Source organism: Protomyctophum bolini (assembly GCF_963924005.1).
Source record: "Protomyctophum bolini genome assembly, chromosome: 8".
NCBI lineage: Eukaryota > Metazoa > Chordata > Actinopteri > Myctophiformes > Myctophidae > Protomyctophum > Protomyctophum bolini.
In genome coordinates this window covers 49,798,718-49,818,411 of record NC_137869.1, presented here as the reverse complement: position 1 = coordinate 49,818,411, position 19,694 = coordinate 49,798,718, and the positions used below count along the sequence as shown (strand labels likewise).

Sequence of the window (19,694 nt, the reverse complement as noted above, 5' to 3'; positions counted from 1 at the left end):
AGAACAGTTTCATTAAAGATCTATCAACCTGAAAGTTGGCAAGCTTCCATAAACAAAAGAGGCGTTGTTGACCTTTTTTACACAGCATTTGACAGTTCACATAAAATTTCAGCTTGCTGTCAAATGTAGTGCCCAAATATTTATAGGTGGTCACCAGGTCAACTTGCTCACCATGGATAACACTGCTCTGGGAAACTGGGGGGGATCTCCTGAAGTTAACGCACATCTTCTTGGTTTTTGCGACATTCAATTGGAGAAAGGCATCCCCACACCAGCGAAAATGCTCAAGAACTTGGCCATGACCAACTTCATCATCAAGTAGGCTGACCATGATGGAGTCTTCAGCATACTTAACACATTATGAGTCACTCAAAATGGCAACCCAGGGTGCCCACTTTTTAGACCCACTTTTTGACTTTTTATTTTTTTACCAAGACGTCCACAGACGTCCTGGGCACTACATGCGGTAATTCATAGGACGTCTGTGGACGTCTTTTGCACGTAATTTGTTAATAATGAATCTATTGGCGTGGCGACTCACACAGTCATTTGTGTATAAAATATACAGGAAGGCAGACAATACACAACCCTGAGGTGAGCCGGTAGAAGAAAGATGTTAGTGGGCTGGATAAAATTCCATTGAGTTTTACCGGCTGTGACCTATTATTAGGAAAGTCAAGGATCCAGCCTACAAGACAGAATAAATGAATACGTTTGTCCGCCAGAACATGAGGCTGTATTGTATTAAAGGCTGATTAAAAATCAACAAAGAACAGCCTGGCGTGCTTCTTACTGCCTTCTAAATGTTTGTATAGAAGGTTCAGTAAGGTTGATGAGGCGTCTTGCACGCCTCTCCTGGTTCTGTAGACAAACTGAAAGGGGTCTATATGTTCAGGACCAGGAGCTCTGTTTTAACCCGTTTTTCAAGTTGTTTCATAACCAGAGAGGTCAGGGCAACAGGTTGGAAGTCGTTCAGTTCCATAGGGTGCTTTATTTTGGAAACAGGCACCACTATGGACTGTTTCCAAAGAGAAGGCACCTTCTGCAGGGAGAGGGACAAATTTAAAATATAATTAAAAATGTGGCCTATATGGTCAGCACATGTTTTTAGCAGGCGCCCACTGAGTTTATCAGGGCCAGGACTTTTCCTGGGTTTACACCTCTTGAAACACTTGGTTACATCAGTCTCATTAAAAAAGGGATTCATAGGAGGGGCCGACGTGAGACTGTTCCTAATTTCATCATGCTTGACCTTATAATCGTGAGCAGGCCGGCTCTGCGAGGATATCCACAACGAGTAACTATACACACACACACACACACACACACACACACACACACACACACACTGCCGCAAACCAATGTATTCTTCTAGTATTACTGAAACTGACACTTTGCTTTTTGCCATTGTGGAAGAATCACATTGCGTAGCTGTCAGCGGAGAGCGGAGGAGGATAATAATACATCTTTTAAAAGAGGCATTTGGGAGGTGTTGACGTGTGACGCTGTATATTTCACTGACTTGCCATACTGTGTGGTTCTTTATTGGTGGTGTTGTTGGTTGGAGGGGGTGTCTTTGTGACTATTATGTCTGCATTGCATTCTTAGGATGGGTTTTTTTGACACAGGGAGACGTGCTTGTATTTCGAGTGTGAGAACAAAGGGGTACGACGTGCTTCTGAAATGCCAATAGTTTCGTGTGAGGTTAGGGTTATAGGCTTAGTAATAATCCTGGATTAGCCCCCATTTTGTAATGACTCCCTACTAGGCCCTAGGGGTAAGCAAAGCAAATGCACACATCATAAAGTATGAAAGGTGGAGAGAGAAATGCCTGTTGTATAGCGTATACAACACAGGGAACCAGCCAGGGACGGAGAATGTGCAGAGAATGTTAGAGAGGCAGGGGCTGAAATTCCGTTGGCCCAAAATTGAGAAAATAGCCGATCAAGCTCTCAAAGCGTCGCAGCGCGTCTACAAGCTCTCAACGCGTCACGCTGCGACGAGTTTAGAGCTTGTAGATCGGCTGTTTTCCTGGCACGACACGCACTCCTTTAGCTACTGAATATGTCCGTATTATGGACTTCTAATTTCTACGTCTGTCCATGTTATGGATTTATATTCTCTCCACGCAAAATGTTGCGTTCAAGTACCAGGAGAGTTTGGAAGAAAAATCTCCTGAATGCTTGGAAAGGAAAGGGAGCGGGGGGAGGGGGATGGCATTTGCATTGCTTTCACCATAGAAAATGCTGCATTGATGGTCTGGAGAGGGTAGATTTTTTTTACAGACGGGTTACAGGGCAGGGGCTCGAGCCCCTTTTGATGTCCATGTGTGCACATGCCCATTGAACCATCACAGGAGCAAATGACACTTTAGAATAAGTCGTCGGAGAAATGCAGTGGCATCATGAAAGTGCATGTGAGCAGTTGAGACGATTAACCATACTAATTATCCATAATGGGGTCAGAATAAATGCTGGTCTTATAGATAGTTCTTCGTCTGAACGGCTCTTGTCTTTATAAGGATAATACTAGTCTGATCTGCCCTCTGACTGCATGGTTCACAACCAGTTGAACAGTTGAATTTGCACTTTAGAAGGCTGGAGGTGGATTATAATGATGATTGAGAATCATTTACACCTTTCAGGGTTAACCCACGTGCACCCCAGTAGTACTAGTAGTACCATAATCTTAATATGAAAATATCTTTGGTGAAGATATTTAGTGTAGGAATCTAGAGCCCAAACCACAGTTGCACTTCCTTGAGTTGCAAGGAGTTGCATTGTTGTGGGAGACCGTAAAACGGTGTTGTTGCAAGGAGTGTGTGGTTTGGGCTTAATATTAATTGGAATCTAATAAGTGTATGGGACTTGGTATAGCCTAGTCCAGTCTGCCAAGTGCATTTAGAAAAAATATATAGGGGGTTTCAGTGGTGGTGAAGACTGCAGCATATACATCAAGGTTAAGGACAAGGTCAAGGTTTCTTTATTATATATTTATATTATATTTGCACACATGGACCTCGTATACCTCCTACCTGATGGCATTAGCCCTATATGCTGAGGGTATAGTACATAGGAGAGGTCAGACACAATTTTCTTAACCCGTCCAATGGTGGCCTGCTCAAAGATGACCAGCTGGGGGGTGATGGGAGGTGTAGAGTGTAGACTAACTATCTAGCTGAAACAAAGATAAATGACAATGTCTGTTCTGTTTAGCACATACTGATACTTCCATGACCGCAGAGAGCAAAGGTACGTTTCGCAGTGGATGCATCATCTATGAAGGTTAAAGATGGAGTGCCACAATTTTTTTCCACCCTAAAACATGATCATTATTATAATATAAGGAGGAAGAACATTTTTCCCAAAAGTGTACAGTATTTGTTAAAATCATGCTTTTATGTGGACACCAGTTCATTAAGTATGCCTGGTTTGCCTGGTGGGTGGTGATGTGTGGTGATCCACCTGAACTGAAGCTGCACCCACAGCTGTAGTTGTATGATAAAGGGGGAGGGGTTAGGGGAGGGGCTGATAGTGTGATGTCACTATTTTACTGTTTATCTCATTGGCCCGTTTGACTGTCAAGGGTCCAGCCTCCAGGAAGAAACCCTAAATACAAAGTTAACATAAAAATGACTCCAGGGTGTTGAAGTATTGTCACCTCATAGACACATGGAAAAATACAAAAATTGTGGCACAAATTGAACCCCCATGCACAAAAATGCGGGGAAAATTCATGAGCCCCAAATCCATATGGCCACCATAGACAACCTGTTAAGGCACAATAAGGCAAAGTTACCTAAAATGTATTCTGCTTTAAGTAGCATGTGACAAACTAGGGGGTTTTCATGATTCTGAATCCATTCCAAGCATTAGTTTTGCACAAAAAAACACTCCTTGTGCTGAAAATGGCCATATGCTGACCTCATCACATTTGTGATGACGGCTATGGCCGTTTTTGGCGAGGTACATGGGGGCTCAATTTGTTTTTTAACCTTCATAGATGATACATCCACTGAGAAATGGACCTTTGCTCTCCACAGTCACGGAAGTATCAGAAGATGTCAAGTGATCGGCGGAGATAAATTCAAGACGTGCCTGTGATTTACATCCTCAGAAACTGGCCAACACTAAAGCACATACCTCAAGATTCATCAGTGCCAACCTGCCGTGCAACAAGTTCAAGAACCGCCTGGTCAACATCATGCCTTTCGAGTCCAGCCGCGTTTGCCTGCAGCCAATCAGAGGCGTGGAGGGCTCCGACTACATCAACGCCAGCTTCATTGACGGATACAGGTGAGAATTCCACTACGGCAATGACAACACCAGAGTTAGAACAGGATACAGGTGAGAATTCTACTACGGCGATGACAACACCAGAGATAGAACAGGATACAGGTGGGAGTTCCACTACGGCGATGACAACACCAGAGTTAGAAAAGGATACAGGTGAGAATTCTACTACGGCAATAACACCAGAGTTAGAATAGAGGCTATGCGTGTGACATCATCATCAAACCCGGAAGTTATGCAGGAATGCCTACTGACTGGCTAAAAACTTTTTACTTTTTTTTTTAACTTTCTGGCCTTGACAACCCATGCATCCAAACAGAAAAGTCCTATCTGATTGCATTAAACAACATTAAACAATGTAAAACTCACTTTGCTTTGACACTCGATTTGCCAGCGGATGTGCCATAGGCATACAGGTGAGAATTCTACTACGGCAATGACAAAACCAGAGTTAGAATAGGATACAGGTGAGAATTCCACTACGGCAATGACAACACCAGAGTAAGAACAGGCTCTATGCACAGAAGCCTCAAAGTGTGGTCCAGGCACCCTCATGGGTACTTGGAGGGGTTCCAAATGGTCCATTATGGGTGTGTAACTCTGAAAATTGAACCATTTGTACATTTGTAGGTTTGAGAACCACTGTGTTACACTAAATGGAACAGAACCTTCATTGGAGAGCCTTCACTACCGTGGTTAAACAAAATCAGACTCATCAGACTCAGAACTGGTACTGGACTGTACTGTAAACGTTTTTTTGTCTCTCTTTTTAAAGTTTTCTACTGTGTGTGTGTGTGTGACTGTGTGTGTGTGTGTGTGCATGTGTTTTTTGTGTGATACAGCTGCGCCCTCTGGTGAGGGACAGACAGACAGACAGACAGACAGACAGACAGACAGACAGACAGACAGACAGACCGGTGCTGTGACAGACGGCATCGCACACGAGCAACTTGCTCCAGCACCCGGAAAACAAACACAAGCACAGCGGCGAATGGGAAGAGTGCAAAGCATCCAAAGCATGCTCTTTTACAACTTTTACTTTTTAGTTCGCTCCACATCTGAAACAGAGAAGTAGTAAACTCCTATCCTCCTCCTGTCAACCACCCTCCTCCTCCCAGCAATGAGCAGCAGCATGGAATCCTCCCTCGTTTGAGTAAGGACGCGGTGTGATTAGCCACAATGGCCAGTGCACTTGTGCAAGACGTGCTGTGATTGGCCAGTAGTAGCTACTTTGAGTGGCAGTCAGTGGGAAATGCTCTCGCTGCCATAATAATGGGCGGCCCCAGCTGTTGGTACGCAGAAGCGCTTCCCGGCGCTTGATTGACAGCGCATAATTCATTTTGACGACGCATGCGCACTGGCACACCACTTATGTGTTGTACCCTCATGTGTACCACTAAAAAATACGTAAAAAAAAAAGGGAAAACCTGTGAAGGACGTAAGGAAGAGAGTTTCCAATATGGCTGCTGTGTAGTAGAAAGGTGTTCTTCTCTGAGCACATCATCGTACGTACATCATCATGACGTAAAATAGACACTATGCCGATTTGCTCAGACACTATGACATACATTCTCCAAAAATGTGACAATGGGAATTGATCAATCTAATGTTTGTGTAGGACAAAGTTTGTGAACATACACTAAAAGCTGGATATAGGAGGGGCTAGCGACCCTCAAAATAGGGGACATCCGTAAAAAAGGTAAAATCTGTATTCGGTGTGTGCGTGCGTGTGTGCATGCATTATGCATATAGTTGTGCACCGGTGTTATTATGATGCATGGTGAAACAGTTCCCTCTAGTGGCTGTATTGTGTGATACGTCATCTATTTACCCTGATGCCGTTTCTACAAAATATCTTCTAAATCTGAAAGTTTCTGATAAACCTATCTTTCTATGTCTTGTTTTCAAACTATTGCAAAGATTTGATTTAAAAATGTTCGCTCTGAAAGAATATATTATATTCAAAGATTTGCACCACATTTTTACGATTCTTCAAAAATAGCAGATCTACAAGCTCGTTGCACGGCACTCGGTGCCGCACTATGAGCTTGTAGACCTGCTATCTTTCAATCGCTAACGTATAACATAATGCTTAGATTAGATTTTCCATTACTGACACGAAAAAGAAAAATAAATCTTTAGATTTTGTTGTTAATTAATCCATGAAAGGTTTAGCTTTTTGGGGGAATGTTTTTTGATTTTTAAGGGGACCCATAACAATGTATCTGTGACCCACAAATGGGTCCCGACTAGGAGTGTAAAGATACAATTTAACAGTTTAAGGGCCCATGACGTAGATTTCCGTCATGGTACTTAGTACGGTCATGTGCCCCGAGACGGAGATTGATTAATCTCCGTCAAATTAGTGATATCAAAACCGGTCGCATCGCTCTACAGCCTAGGAGCGCTTGTTTTGCACAATCCTCAGTGTTGCACAACACTGACATGTCATCGGAAATGTTCCCTGCCTGTTTAGCCGACGACAACGAAAATCTTAAAACGTTAATAACTCTCGATCTGAATAATCCTGCCTAATTATTAAAAAAAGGTTATGTGTTTGACGGGCCCCCGCTGTCCAGTCGCTAGTCTCATTAGATTTTATCTTGTCGATCGCATCGATAGTGTTGTGGCTATTGTTAGCTGCTACACAGACATTCACAACAACATCCGGTCCGTCTTGTAAAAGTGCTCTGGGTGCTATAAACGATGGGCACATTTTATTAATGGATACATGGTTGACGATACGATACGATTCAATGTCCCTTTTATGCCCGACTCAGGATGATGTCAGATTTCTGTATGTGTCTCTCTGTGTCCCTTTATTCCTACCGTATATATGAAGTTCTGTGTCAGCCTTTCCCAAATATGGAGTGTAGGGATGTCAGAACAGGCCAGCTCCATTTATGGACCCTGGGCAGGGGCCCGGTCCACAGCCCGGGCAGAGGCCTTTTTGGGGCGGTTATGCACAACCGTGGGTCCGACCAACTTGACACCGGGCACTGCACCCTGTGGTGGTGTGGAACACGTGTGTAGAATTTGAAGTCGGTGGGGCGAACAGTTCTCGAGTTACGTGGATTACAGACGTACACACAGAGAACTGGTGCATTTATGGTTAGATAAAGTAAACACAGTTATTCTCTGGCAAATACATGGACATATGTATGACTGTATGTGTTGTGACGTGACATTTTGTGTAAAATCTCTGCCTATGATGCAGCATTGATTTTGTTGAAAAATGTTCGCCGACTACCTTTATTCACTGACAAAAACAAAAACAAAAAAAAGTAAAGAATACCCAAACAACTAAAACTAAGACTAAAACATTTCAGTCGATTGCGATGTGACTAAAACTAAATCAAATGTGCTGTCAAAATCGAAACAGAAATTTGCTGTCAAAATCGAAAAATAAATTTGCTGTCAAAATCGAATCAGAGAGGTCATGTTTGAAAGTGATTCATGATTCAAAAGTTGTTGTTTTCATTATTTTTCCCCCAGGCAACAGAAAGCCTACCTGGCGAGCCAGGGTCCACTGGCAGAGACAACGGAGGACTTCTGGAGAATGCTGTGGGAGCACAACTCTACCATAGTGGTGATGCTGACCAAACTACGAGAGATGGGCCGGGTTAGTGAAACAAACACAAATACACACACACACGAGGGTGCGCACGCTTTTCCGACATACCTATAGTCCGACATTAGTCGGACAATAGTCCGAAATACCCGCTTTTTACCTCAACTGTCCGACTTGGGGTACAGGCTTTAGTTTAGACATACTAGTCAACTGTCATTTAGCCTGGGGTCATTTAGCCTATGCTTTCTATGGCATAGGCAGCTCCCGGCAGGATCCGCCAGGAGAATCTAGACGCAGCTGCGCGACATGAGATTAATTAATTAGAGCGACAGAGAGAGAGAGGAGTGTGTGTTTGTGTGTACGTGTGTGCGTCAATTTAACAAAGGTGCAGACGATCAGAAATCAGCAGAGAGTGATCGACGTTTACTCTATGCCGAATTGAAGTGGACTTTTTTTTTCCTGGTTTTAAAAACGTATGGTTTTCTGAGGCTAACTGTCATTTGACCGACAACCTACCTCAAACCCTAACCGCAAGCACGGGAGCAGCACATGTCCGACCGAATGTCGGTCCGTTGGTGTGTGTGCATCAAGCCCCCGGGAGGCTCTAGAACGTTGAAGCACTCGGCCCTACTGGTTAGAGCGTAAACTGCAGGCAGACCCGTGGATTTATGACGTGCAACTGGGCTTTAACATTGAGGTTGTCAACGTCCCGTTAGTCCGACATCCCGTTAGTCCGACATTTGTCCGGACGTGGATTTATGACGTACAACTGGGCTTTAACATTGAGCGCAAAACGCCACTGAGCAACTTCCACTGAAATTAATAGCAGGGGGGCGGGGCTGTCGCTCCGGCCAGTCCGACAAACGTCCCATTAGTCCGACATCCCGTTAGTCCGAAAAAAGTCCCATTTGTCCGACAAACGTCCCGTTAGTCTGACATCCCGATAATCCGACGTCCCGTTAGTACGACGTTCCGTTAGTCCGAAGTCCCATTAGTCCGACAACCGTCCCGTTAGTCCTACGTCCCGTAGTCCGACGTCCAGTTAGTCCTATGTCCCGTAGTCCAACGTCCCGTTAGTCCAACGTCCCGTAGTCCGACATCCCGTTAGTCCGACGTCCCATTAATCCGACAACCGTCCCGTTAGTCCGACATCCCGTTAGCCCGACGTCCCGTTAGTCCGACATACCGTTAGTCCGACGTCCCGTTAGTCCGACATCCCTTTAGTCCCATTAGTCCGACATCCCGTTAGCCCGACGTCCCGTTAGTCCGATGTCCCGTAGTCCAACGTCCCGTTAGTCCGACGTCCCGTTAGCCCGACGTCCCGTTAGTCCGACATACCGTTAGTCCGACGTCCCGTTAGTCCGACATCCCTTTAGTCCCATTAGTCCGACATCCCGTTAGCCCGACGTCCCGTTAGTCCGATGTCCCGTAGTCCAACGTCCCGTTAGTCCTACATCCCATTAGTCCTACGGCCTGTTAGTCCGACGTCCCGTTAGTCCGATGTCCCGTAGCCCGACGTCCCGTTAGTCCTACATCCCGTTAGTCCTACGTCCCGTTAGTCCGACGTCCTGTTAGTCCTATGTCCCGTTAGTCCTACGTCCCATTAGTCCGACAACCGTACCGTTAGTCCGACATCCCGTTAGCCCGACGTCCCGTTAGTCCGATGTCCCGTAGTCCGACATCCCGTGAGTCCGACGTCCTGTTAGTCCTACATCCCGTTAGTCCGACGTCCCGTAGTCCGACGTCCCGTAGTTCGACGTCCCGTGAGTCCGATGTCCCGTTAGTCCGACGTCCCATTAGTCCTACGTCCCGTTAGTCTGAAGTCCCGTTATTCCTATGTCCCGTTAGTCCTACGTCCCGTTAGTCCTATGTCCCGTTATTCCTACATCCCGTTAGTCCTACTTCCCGTTAGTCCTACGTCCCGTTAGTCCTATGTCCCGTTAGTCTGACATCCCGTTAGTCCGACATCCCATTAGTCCGACATCCCGTTAGTCCAACACACGTCCCGTTAGTCAAATATACGTGGCCGGTGCCCTAGTCTCGACATATGCATAGACTCAACTTATGTTCTTGCTTACTGTAAATCGCTCTGGATTATGAGCGTCTGGTAAATGCCTAAATTGTAAGACTAACCTGTGGCTTCCACTTGCGGAAGCCACGAACATTATTGGGTAATTGGGACGTTGGACTAATCCGCAATGCACAAACGCACGCACGCACACACACACACACACGCCAGGGCTCAAGATTAACGGCGTCCCGACGTCCCGGGGACTGTAAAATATCTATTTGGGACGTAAATGTATCTCATCCGGGACGGTTTCGGGACGAGAGGAGTTTTTACACTGAAAATGCACATTTCGTGTGCAGCGATGAGCAGCATGAGAATTTGCCGTGCCGTCAACCAATGCTCTGTCGGACCAAAGAAGTATGCCTCCCGTTGACAACAACAACGCACACACTACATTCACCCAACGGAATCATAGGAATTATATTGCTTTTGCCCCGTGGATGAGACATTTAGATTGAAAAACTATCGGTTGGAAGCGTGGATAAGACCATGGTTGTGTCAGAAAGGTTCCATATGGACATGGGGCTACACTACACCAACGTTTAACGTTAGCTTCCATGCTAGGCTTGCTAGCTGGCGTCGACATTAAATAATATGTTGGTATATATCCTCTGAAGCAACAGATGTTTTCTAATGCTCAGATTGTTCTGGAATTGCTGCCCCAACACTGTGGAATGCACACCCCAAAACACCCCTAATACTATTATTATTATTTATTGATCCTTCGTCTTAGTATTCCCCCTAATAAAGTTGTTTTTATTTGTTTTCTCATGCCAACCATGTAATAGACATTTGAGTATTCATATACCTGCATTGCTGCACGTTATCTGTTGGTCTTGATCAAGTAGCCTACACCAAAATAACAAAATCCATTTGAAAATAAAAATCACTGTTCTCAGGTCGAATATTGATATGCGATTAAAATGTGATTCATTTAGATTAATGAATTACAAAGCCTCTGATTAATTCGATTAACATTTTTAACCAAGCCCTATTTTTCATCTGGGAGCATTTTGACTAAATCAGATCTACAGAAGAAACATGAAGCCATGCAGACAAATAATGTACTGCATGTATTCAATACATGCAGTACATTATTTGTTTGGCTTAATTGTATTTCTATTACAATAGGAATACAGTTATTCATTTCAGAATTTGAGTGGAGCTTTTTGTAAAAAAAATAAAATAATAACGGGACGGTATACATTTACTTCGGGACGGTTCAAATTGTATTTTGGGACGGTTCCGGGACGGTGGTGAAAAAAGTTAGTCTGGAGCCCTGACACACGCACTGGTTTATTTTTGCTAAATTTGTGAGGATTTACATATTGGGGCATTTAACCATGAACCTGTAATGCCTGTAAAGCAGATCTACAAGCCATGGTGCTTGGTTGAGGTTGAGAACCGCTGTGCAATGTAATACTATGATTGATGTATTATTTTGTGGGTTGTTGTTTGTTTTATTTGCATTTTGCAGGAGAAGTGTCATCAGTACTGGCCCGCGGAGCGCTCTGCGCGCTACCAGTACTTTGTGGTGGATCCCATGGCTGAATACAACATGCCTCAGTACATCCTGAGAGAGTTCAAGGTCACCGACGCCAGGGTACGTCTCATCGTTTGGATTATTTTACCACACTACTAAATCAAGTTTTCAGTTTTGTGAAATACCTATGATTCGAGTGGTTCTCAGTATTTCATGTCAAGGACCCCAAAAATTATATCTATTTGGCCGCCGACCCCATCTGAAAATATGTCCAGTAAATTACTCAAATGGCCACATTGGGCTCATGTGGTCATTTGATTTACAAATAGATGGATGACCTAATTGATCCCGACAGGTTGGGTTCATCATCTTGTAAGAACCCTTTTGTGGATCCTACGTTAGTAGAACTTTACGAGCGGCTCTGTGAATGGGACCCATTGTTGTTCCCCTTTGCGCCCCTCAGGATGGGCAGTCCAGAACAATCCGACAGTTCCAGTTCACTGACTGGCCTGAGCAGGGCGTCCCCAAGACGGGGGAGGGCTTCATCGACTTCATCGGACAAGTTCATAAAACAAAGGAACAGTTTGGCCAAGATGGACCTATCACTGTGCACTGCAGGTAACTGCATGTGTGTGTGTGTGTGTGTGTGTGTGTGTGTGTGTGTGTGTGTGTCTGTGTGTGCATGCATACATACATATCTACATACTATCGTAACATCCTCACAAAGTCACAAGGATAGTTAAAACCTGACAAACTTATGGTCCCCATAAGAGAAAGGTCTGTCATGGCATTAAAAGGTATTGGCATTGTAACTATGGTTACAATGTAACATTGTACATTGTAACTATGGTTACAATGCATAAAACAGTCACGTTGGGGCTAGGATTACGCCTCTAATAGTTTGATGTTCACATTCAGGATTACAATTGACAATTGAGTTTGCTCTTTAGAGAATTGAGTTTAGTGTTAGGATTAAAAACCTATTGGTTTATAAGGGTTCAAAATGGCAAAATGCTAAAAGATTGCTTACAATTAATTTAATTGAATGTAGAATTTAGGCATTTAGCAGACGCTCTTAATGCTCTGTGTTTGCATAAAATGCAATCTAAAGTAGGCTACATAAATTGAGGCTTATTTGCATACGACTGCTGTAAGGTCGTCGAGGCTAGGGCAAGTGCTACGGCAAAAATGTAACCACGGTCTGTGTGTGTGTTTGTGTGTGTTTGTGTGTGTGCATGTGTGTGTGCATGTGTGCGTGCGTGCCATTTCCCCAGTGCTGGTGTGGGGAGGACGGGTGTGTTCATCACATTGAGCATCGTGTTGGAGAGGATGCGCTACGAGGGCGTGGTGGATCTCTTCCAGACCGTCAAAATGCTGCGAACCCAGAGACCTGCCATGGTGCAGACAGAGGTACTGTACCATCATGCAGCACCATCTCACGTGTCACGAGGAATCAATGCTCTAGTTATACGATATATATATATATATATATAGTGACCCAAAATAAAACTATGATGTTTCCCTAGGGCACCCAAACTAGTGAAAATAGCCAATCTACAAGCTCACAACGCATCGCTTTGCGCCACGTTCTGAGCTTGTCGCTATTTTCACTACTTCTTAAGCATTTTAATTCATGGAATTGCTTTGATTTGTCTTTGATTTCTTCATGAAATTACTGACTCAAACTTAAATAATAATGAAAAACAAAATGTAGGAAACAAAAGGTATAGGGACCCAAAATAATTTAGTATAACTAACATTATTTAGACCATAGTCTAGTCTAGATAGTGAGCTAACTATTTGTTTCGTGAGTCCAAAGTTCCAACACGCTTAGCGATTAAGCAACACTACTTTTTTATTTTGAATTCATATCTCCGCAACTAAAAGGATGCAAAATGTCCGCCGACACATTTTCAGATTGTTTGATCGTCACGTGTGTGAAGACCTTGAGACTGAAATGTGTTCATTGAAGTATTAAGATAATGTTGGATAATAAAGAATGCAGTTTCTGTTGTTGCAGTGAATAGATATGGGTCATAATTATAGAGGGTATGCGCATGAATAAAGTGAATGGAAAATCGAGTGGCAAAGTGAGCGTTATTTAATGTAATTGAATGCAATCAGATAGGACTTTTCTGTTTGAATGTATGGGCTGTCAAGGCCAAGTCGATGATGATGATGATGTCACCTCCCAGCCCTGGCAGAGTAGTTCTGGAGTAGTTACAACGGATTGTGTGGCCTTGGTCTTTCCCTAATGGGACTGATCGTGTGAGGGGTATGATGTTCGAGAGACCCGAAACCCCGATGACATTGGGATACATCACTGAGGATACGTCCCAGGTGCATCCATGCAATGTTTTTTGTTATAGATGTCACGTGCATACCCTCTATACAGCAGCTTGTCATTATTAACAAAAGTCAATTGCACAAATGCATTACTACTAGGCCATGGCCTAAATCGAAAAGCAATTTAATTTATCAAAATGAAGTATTGTGTGTGTGCACATTTTGGCTTACTTTTTGGGTGAAAATACACCAGTCGCCACTGGTATTTGTACTAACATAAGAAAATCACACTTGTGAGAAGTGAGGTGCGCAGCGAGGGCAGTGTATTTATATCAGCCAGATGGCGTCTTAAGTTGTCATTTACTGCCCAAAGCAAAGATTAAAGTCTATAGACTTGGCTGGCAAAAAAATACATCTTAAGTACCCTAAATAAACATTAAAGTTCATAGACTGGGCTGGTGACCTGTTATTTATAATTAGGCTATAAACACTTGCTTCCACAATTATTATTTTTTTCCCAGTTTTTCATGTGTTTATGAGGTGACAGTACTTCAGTAGACCACTTGGTGTGGTTGTTATGTGCAATGTATTTACAATGAAAAAACTAAAAAAGAGTGATATAGTGACGTCACAATATCATCCCCTCCCCTAACCCCTCCCCCTTTATCATACAACAACAGCTGTGGGTGTGGCTTCAGTTCAGGTGGATCACCACCCATCACCAGCCACCAGGCAAACCAGCCATACTTAACCAATTAACTGCTCGTGCCGGAACGTTCCACCAATTAGAATCTAACCGGCAACCGCTTATGACAGAGCGCTATGCCAGATAAGCTTTTGTATTGATATCAAACCGGATTGTTGATATATATATTTTTTCCTTTTTTGGCTTGGCCTTTCCTTCTTTAGTGATCCTAGACCGGTTTGCGCATCCGCAGTGCCGTTCACTTCTTGTATACAGGCGGACAAAAAAGCTGAATGGTTTGGACAATGTTCGGAGGTCTTTGCTGATTATCCGGTGATCCCGATTGGAACATTTCCGCTTTCTAGAACAATGATGGCTTCCTTTCAGCTCGCTAGCATTGAAGCAAATTTATTTAGCATCTACGATGGCCGTCCAAACAGGATGTTAATCCAGCGTGTGTCACATTACAACTGGCTCGGCCGTCTGCGGTTGGCTCTGCGTCCACCAGGTGGCAGTCAACTTGTTAATGAACTGGTGGGCGTGTCCACATTAAAACGACATTTTAACAAATTCTGTACACTTTTTGGATGTTTTAGAGTGGGAAATCACGGCACTCCATCTTTAAACTCTCTCTTTTCTTTTTCCAGGACCAGTACCAGCTATGCTACAGGGCAGCACTGGAGTACCTGGGAAGCTTTGACCACTATGCAACATAACCCATCCCAGTAGAAGCCATCTTACAGACCAGAGTCTCAGCCATAATCCACCACGCCAAGTCCCAGAAAGAAGCCAAGCCAGGCCACGGACCAGAGTCTCAGCCATAATCCACCACGCCAAGTCCCAGAAAGAAGCCAAGCCAGGCCAAAGACCAGAGTCTCAGCCATAATCCACCACGCCAAGTCCCAGCAAGAAGCCAGGACACGGACCAGAGTCTCAGCCATAAACCACCATGCCAAGTTCACGTCCCAAGACTGATGGAGGGAGCTAGCTCTGTTCCATAGCATTAGCGAGTTCTCTCTAACGCTATGCCAAGGGACTATGCACTGTTTCCCCAGTGACCAGGTTTACAATGTTTACACATGGTCTTCTATAAAAGACCATGTTTCTTGTCCGTGTTTAACACTTGGTCTTCTATAAAACTAAAGGATATACTTTATGCTACTGACCGAAACAAGGTTTTTGTAACATATCGGGTCAATGCCCTCTTCCCAGAAGGAAACAGTAACGACCTACAACCATATTTTTAATTTGTATTTAAAATGTTCTGGTTAGTAAGTGTGTTTCCACTCAGTCCAACGGAAAATAACACCCTGTTTACCTTTAAAACACAACCAAAACAATGTCCCAGACATGATTAACGATCCGTTATTTTTAAACTATGCCTTAGATATTGTGGTAGACTTTCTAGTATAGTTAGTCAGGCTTTTAGTTAGCTACTTGCTATTATTTTTTTAGGTAGTGTTTTTGCGTGCGAGGACTACGGCTGGAAAAGAGCTTGCAGCTAAATCCACCATGTTCACATGAGAGAAAAATAATAATGTGACTCACCTTTACAAACAGTAAGTCATTGGATTTCCCCCCCGTTTGTTCATGTCACATGAAATCAGGGAATCATAGCTTCAGATTGGCATATTTGGTTGTTCAGTTTGATCCACCAGTTTTGGAGATATATGGCAGTATATAAAGTGTAATGTATTGCAGAGAAACAACAAGCTGAGAAAACAGGCCTGAAAGGTTCATTCACTTCTGCGGACACTAACATTACACCTAGCTACATGTTTAAGCATTTATTTCAAATTTACATGTCGATTTCAGCTCTGGCATTTATCTCAGACATGCTCTAGTATGTAAAGAGTCAGCTTGTGCTATTATTAACTCATTTTGGATTAAAAAAGAAATGCAGTTTTTCTCCTCTGGTGAAAAGCTAGAGGCTGCACAATGGCAGCCCCTCAGTCAGATCCGTTTTCATTATGTACTGTATTATGCCGTCAGAGAGGAACAACATAGTCCCTGGCGTTGTTAGAGAGCAATCTCTAACACTGTGGAGCGGAGCTAGAGGGGGTCTATGGAGAGGGAAGAGTGGAGGGTCAAAGCACAATTGGGACTTGATGGCCTTCGGCCAAGCGCTTCTGGACTTTACAATGAACCATTCTGCACAGAACCTTCAAACCTGCCAGTATGCTTGGACTGAATCCTTTGTGACTGAACTCCTGAACCAGCACACACTGAAATCCTCAGTGCTATAATTGAACCTTTGGTTACATTAATTTTGTACTCTCTCCGAGATACAGATATGGCAAGGGTCCATCGTATATTGGGCATATTATATACTTTCGCGTAGGCCTATGTGCAAATATACAGTGACAAAAGAAAACCTCCCAAGGAGTGGCCAATATTACTAATATATTTTAATGTATAGGAGTTTTGTGGTGCCACAGATATACTGTACAACCCAATCTTTTCCCTGGACGGGAACCAAGCCCTCCAGGCTCCTGGTGAATCATGAAAATATACTCTCTCCGAGGCCCAAATAGAGCACCAAAGTCTGACGTCAATATCGCTAGAGGGCACTATTCCACAGGTTTGTGTATTATTATTTTTTTGTATTATAATCCCCATAGAGGGATCTTAGATCACCTCATATAAGAACTGTTTGAAAAATAAATCATCCTGTTTCACTCATATGGGTATAAAGAATCAACTGGCACTAAAAGGTTACTGCTGCAGAATTAGTTACATCGCTAGAAACAGACTGTATTCAAATATGAGGGACTGACTGTCATAAACGATACAGAGACACCTCCCCGACAATATCGCAGAGACAGTTTTGTTCATGTTTGGACCACAATTAATTTTATGATGACTCATTGTTATCCTCCATAGAGAAAAGCTTCCGCAAACCCCTTGGAACCAGGGGATGAGCGAGTGACGCCAGGACTTTGGCACTCTATATGGACAAATGGACACTGAGGATTTTACTGTGCACACACACACACACACACACACAGTATCTTCCCTGCTGTTTTCGATTCATTATCACCGTGTTATCACAATTATTTTGAAGTTTGTTTTGCTATCGTCTAATTTCATGTTGTAATCTAATAATCCAGGTTTCTCGGTAAATAGCACGGCGGGCGTGTATTTTTCCACATGTTCAAAGTGATGATCCCTGCCTAGAGAGAGTCCATTGTTCAGAGCTGCTAATGACTTTATTATGTTGTATGATAGATGTTATATTCTCACTGTATGTACGTATACATTTGTTATCATTTACTCTGTTAGCACGGTTGAGTGGGAAGAAAAGGGTTCATTGTATCGGCAAACAGGCACAATATGTAGACCGTTTGTTAGAGCTGCAGTCTGGAATTTACAGTAAAGGGCTATATTTCACATTAAAACACACATTTTAAAGGACCACTTTTCAACCTAACTTCATATAATTAGTCCTCACGAATGTTCGTGATAAAATACCACCATGTTTTTCTGCTCAGTCTGCGGGCTATATCTTGTGCCACCCCTTAACCCTTATCCCTAAACATACTTGCCATTTTTTTACTATTTAAAAAAACCTTTTAAAATAGTTCAAATATCTGATCTACAAGATCACAACGTGTAGATGTAGATTGGCTAGTTGAACTATTTTTCTCATAGAAGGGCTGTGGGCAGTTCAGAAACCCGTCCACCAGTGACATCAGCGTTAGGCAGATTTTTTTTAAACAAGATTAAAAAATATGTATATTTAGATTTTTATGATCATGAGAACGATGGCTTCCATTATCGCATTGCAACTTTTCCTATCGATGATGTCACTGGTGGACGGATGTCTGAACTGCCCACAGCCCTCCTATGAGACACACACATGTCATTTTCTCATGAACAATTATATGAAGTCGTCCTCTCACGTCTACCCAGGCTTTCATGTGCACCTATACTGTATATGACACCATATAAAAGTACAATATTTAGACACATGCCACCTTCCTATATCATCCCAATGAACTTCAAACTCCATAATATTAACCATATCCCACTATACCAGAATCAGAATAGGGCCATGGTTACCAACACTACATTTGCCTGCACACTTCCACAGGCGACACATAAGTACTCTACTCTGCCTTGGGACTGTCTAGGCGTATTATCCCGCCCCAATATGTTTACATACATGTATATTGTACAGTTAATATCAAACCCAATATTCAGGCATATTTCAGCCACCCTTTTTGCCCATTCTTGCATTTTCTTCTCCCCCTAAAAAAAGAAAGGGGATGAATGAATGAAGGAATGAATGCATTCGTTAATTAATGAGAAAGGTAAATATTAGTCACTAGAACCATGTGTGTTATCAATGAGTTTAACATTAAAATGGATTTACAATGGGTTTATATAGGAGATGGACATGTCTAATAAAATTAATACCAAAAATGTGTAAAAGATATTGAGTCAAGCAAATTTAAAACAGTCTGGGGTGTACTGTAGCAGTAGTAGTGGCCTGTGCCTGATGACCAAAAGCCTAATATCTCCCCTCTGGCCAAGGGGGAATTCGACTTAAGGATAGTGGTTAAGATGTTGGCTTTCCACGTGAGAGACCTGGGTTTATGTGTGTGTGTGTGTGTGTGCGCGCGCACACACACACACACACACACACACACACACACACGACTGGCGTTCAAATTAAAGTGTTTTAAAATGAGATATCCCTTTAATTTAAAGGCAATGTGATTTTTCTTCTTCTGTTTTGTGTATTGTGATAGGACGGACAGAGATATATTATCTTTGTGTAGTTCTGTTTCTGATTCAGTTTTCCTGGAAAAATTGGTATCTTGATCTGATTTTATTTCAAATATATTAGAACTGAGAAGTTACATATTGCAGCTCTGACTACAAATCCTGCGGCTTCCGAGGGTGGATATACTGTACCTTATTACAAATAGAATAGAATTTTTTTCTTTTCAGTCTAATCCAGAGGGTTGATAATGTAAATAAAAATGCACCCATACAGTATAAAGGTCCATATTTAACTCTACATAGTCAGAATTAAATCCTCCTGATTTTACAGTGTGGGCTATGCACAGATTTTGAGTTCCTTCCATACCTGAATTTTCCTTTAATGCCTGCATATCCATCCAGAGATCATGGTGAACCTTTTCAGGTACACTGCGAGATCCTCAGTGTTATTAGCTTAGTAGAGTGTACAGATGGAAACAAATAGACCCATGCATATTTGGCTCCATTTATTATTTTCTCTCCAGAGTTACGGGTGCATTTCGCTCCATCTGCACTCTCTCGGGAGTTACGGGTGAATC

The 19,694-nt window shown here is 43.0% G+C and overlaps 1 protein-coding gene across 4 annotated transcripts in view; it reads left to right on the top strand.

Annotated features, from left to right (window-relative positions):
* The window catches only part of ptprfa (protein tyrosine phosphatase receptor type Fa), a 209,143-nt gene extending 191,362 nt beyond the window's left edge, over positions 1 to 17,781 (top strand). For 3 of the 4 annotated variants that reach the window (XM_080770213.1, XM_080770211.1, XM_080770212.1), the window contains 6 exons: positions 4,117 to 4,295; positions 7,788 to 7,914; positions 11,412 to 11,537; positions 11,881 to 12,035; positions 12,692 to 12,827; positions 15,036 to 17,781. In XM_080770213.1, the coding sequence (XP_080626339.1) occupies positions 4,117 to 4,295; positions 7,788 to 7,914; positions 11,412 to 11,537; positions 11,881 to 12,035; positions 12,692 to 12,827; positions 15,036 to 15,104 (792 nt within the window). In that variant the 3' untranslated portion in view covers positions 15,105 to 17,781. The remainder of the gene's footprint in view (positions 1 to 4,116; positions 4,296 to 7,787; positions 7,915 to 11,411; positions 11,538 to 11,880; positions 12,036 to 12,691; positions 12,828 to 15,035) is intronic. The other variant, XR_013964505.1, reaches the window with a different exon arrangement.
* Positions 17,782 to 19,694: the final 1,913 nt, after the last annotated feature.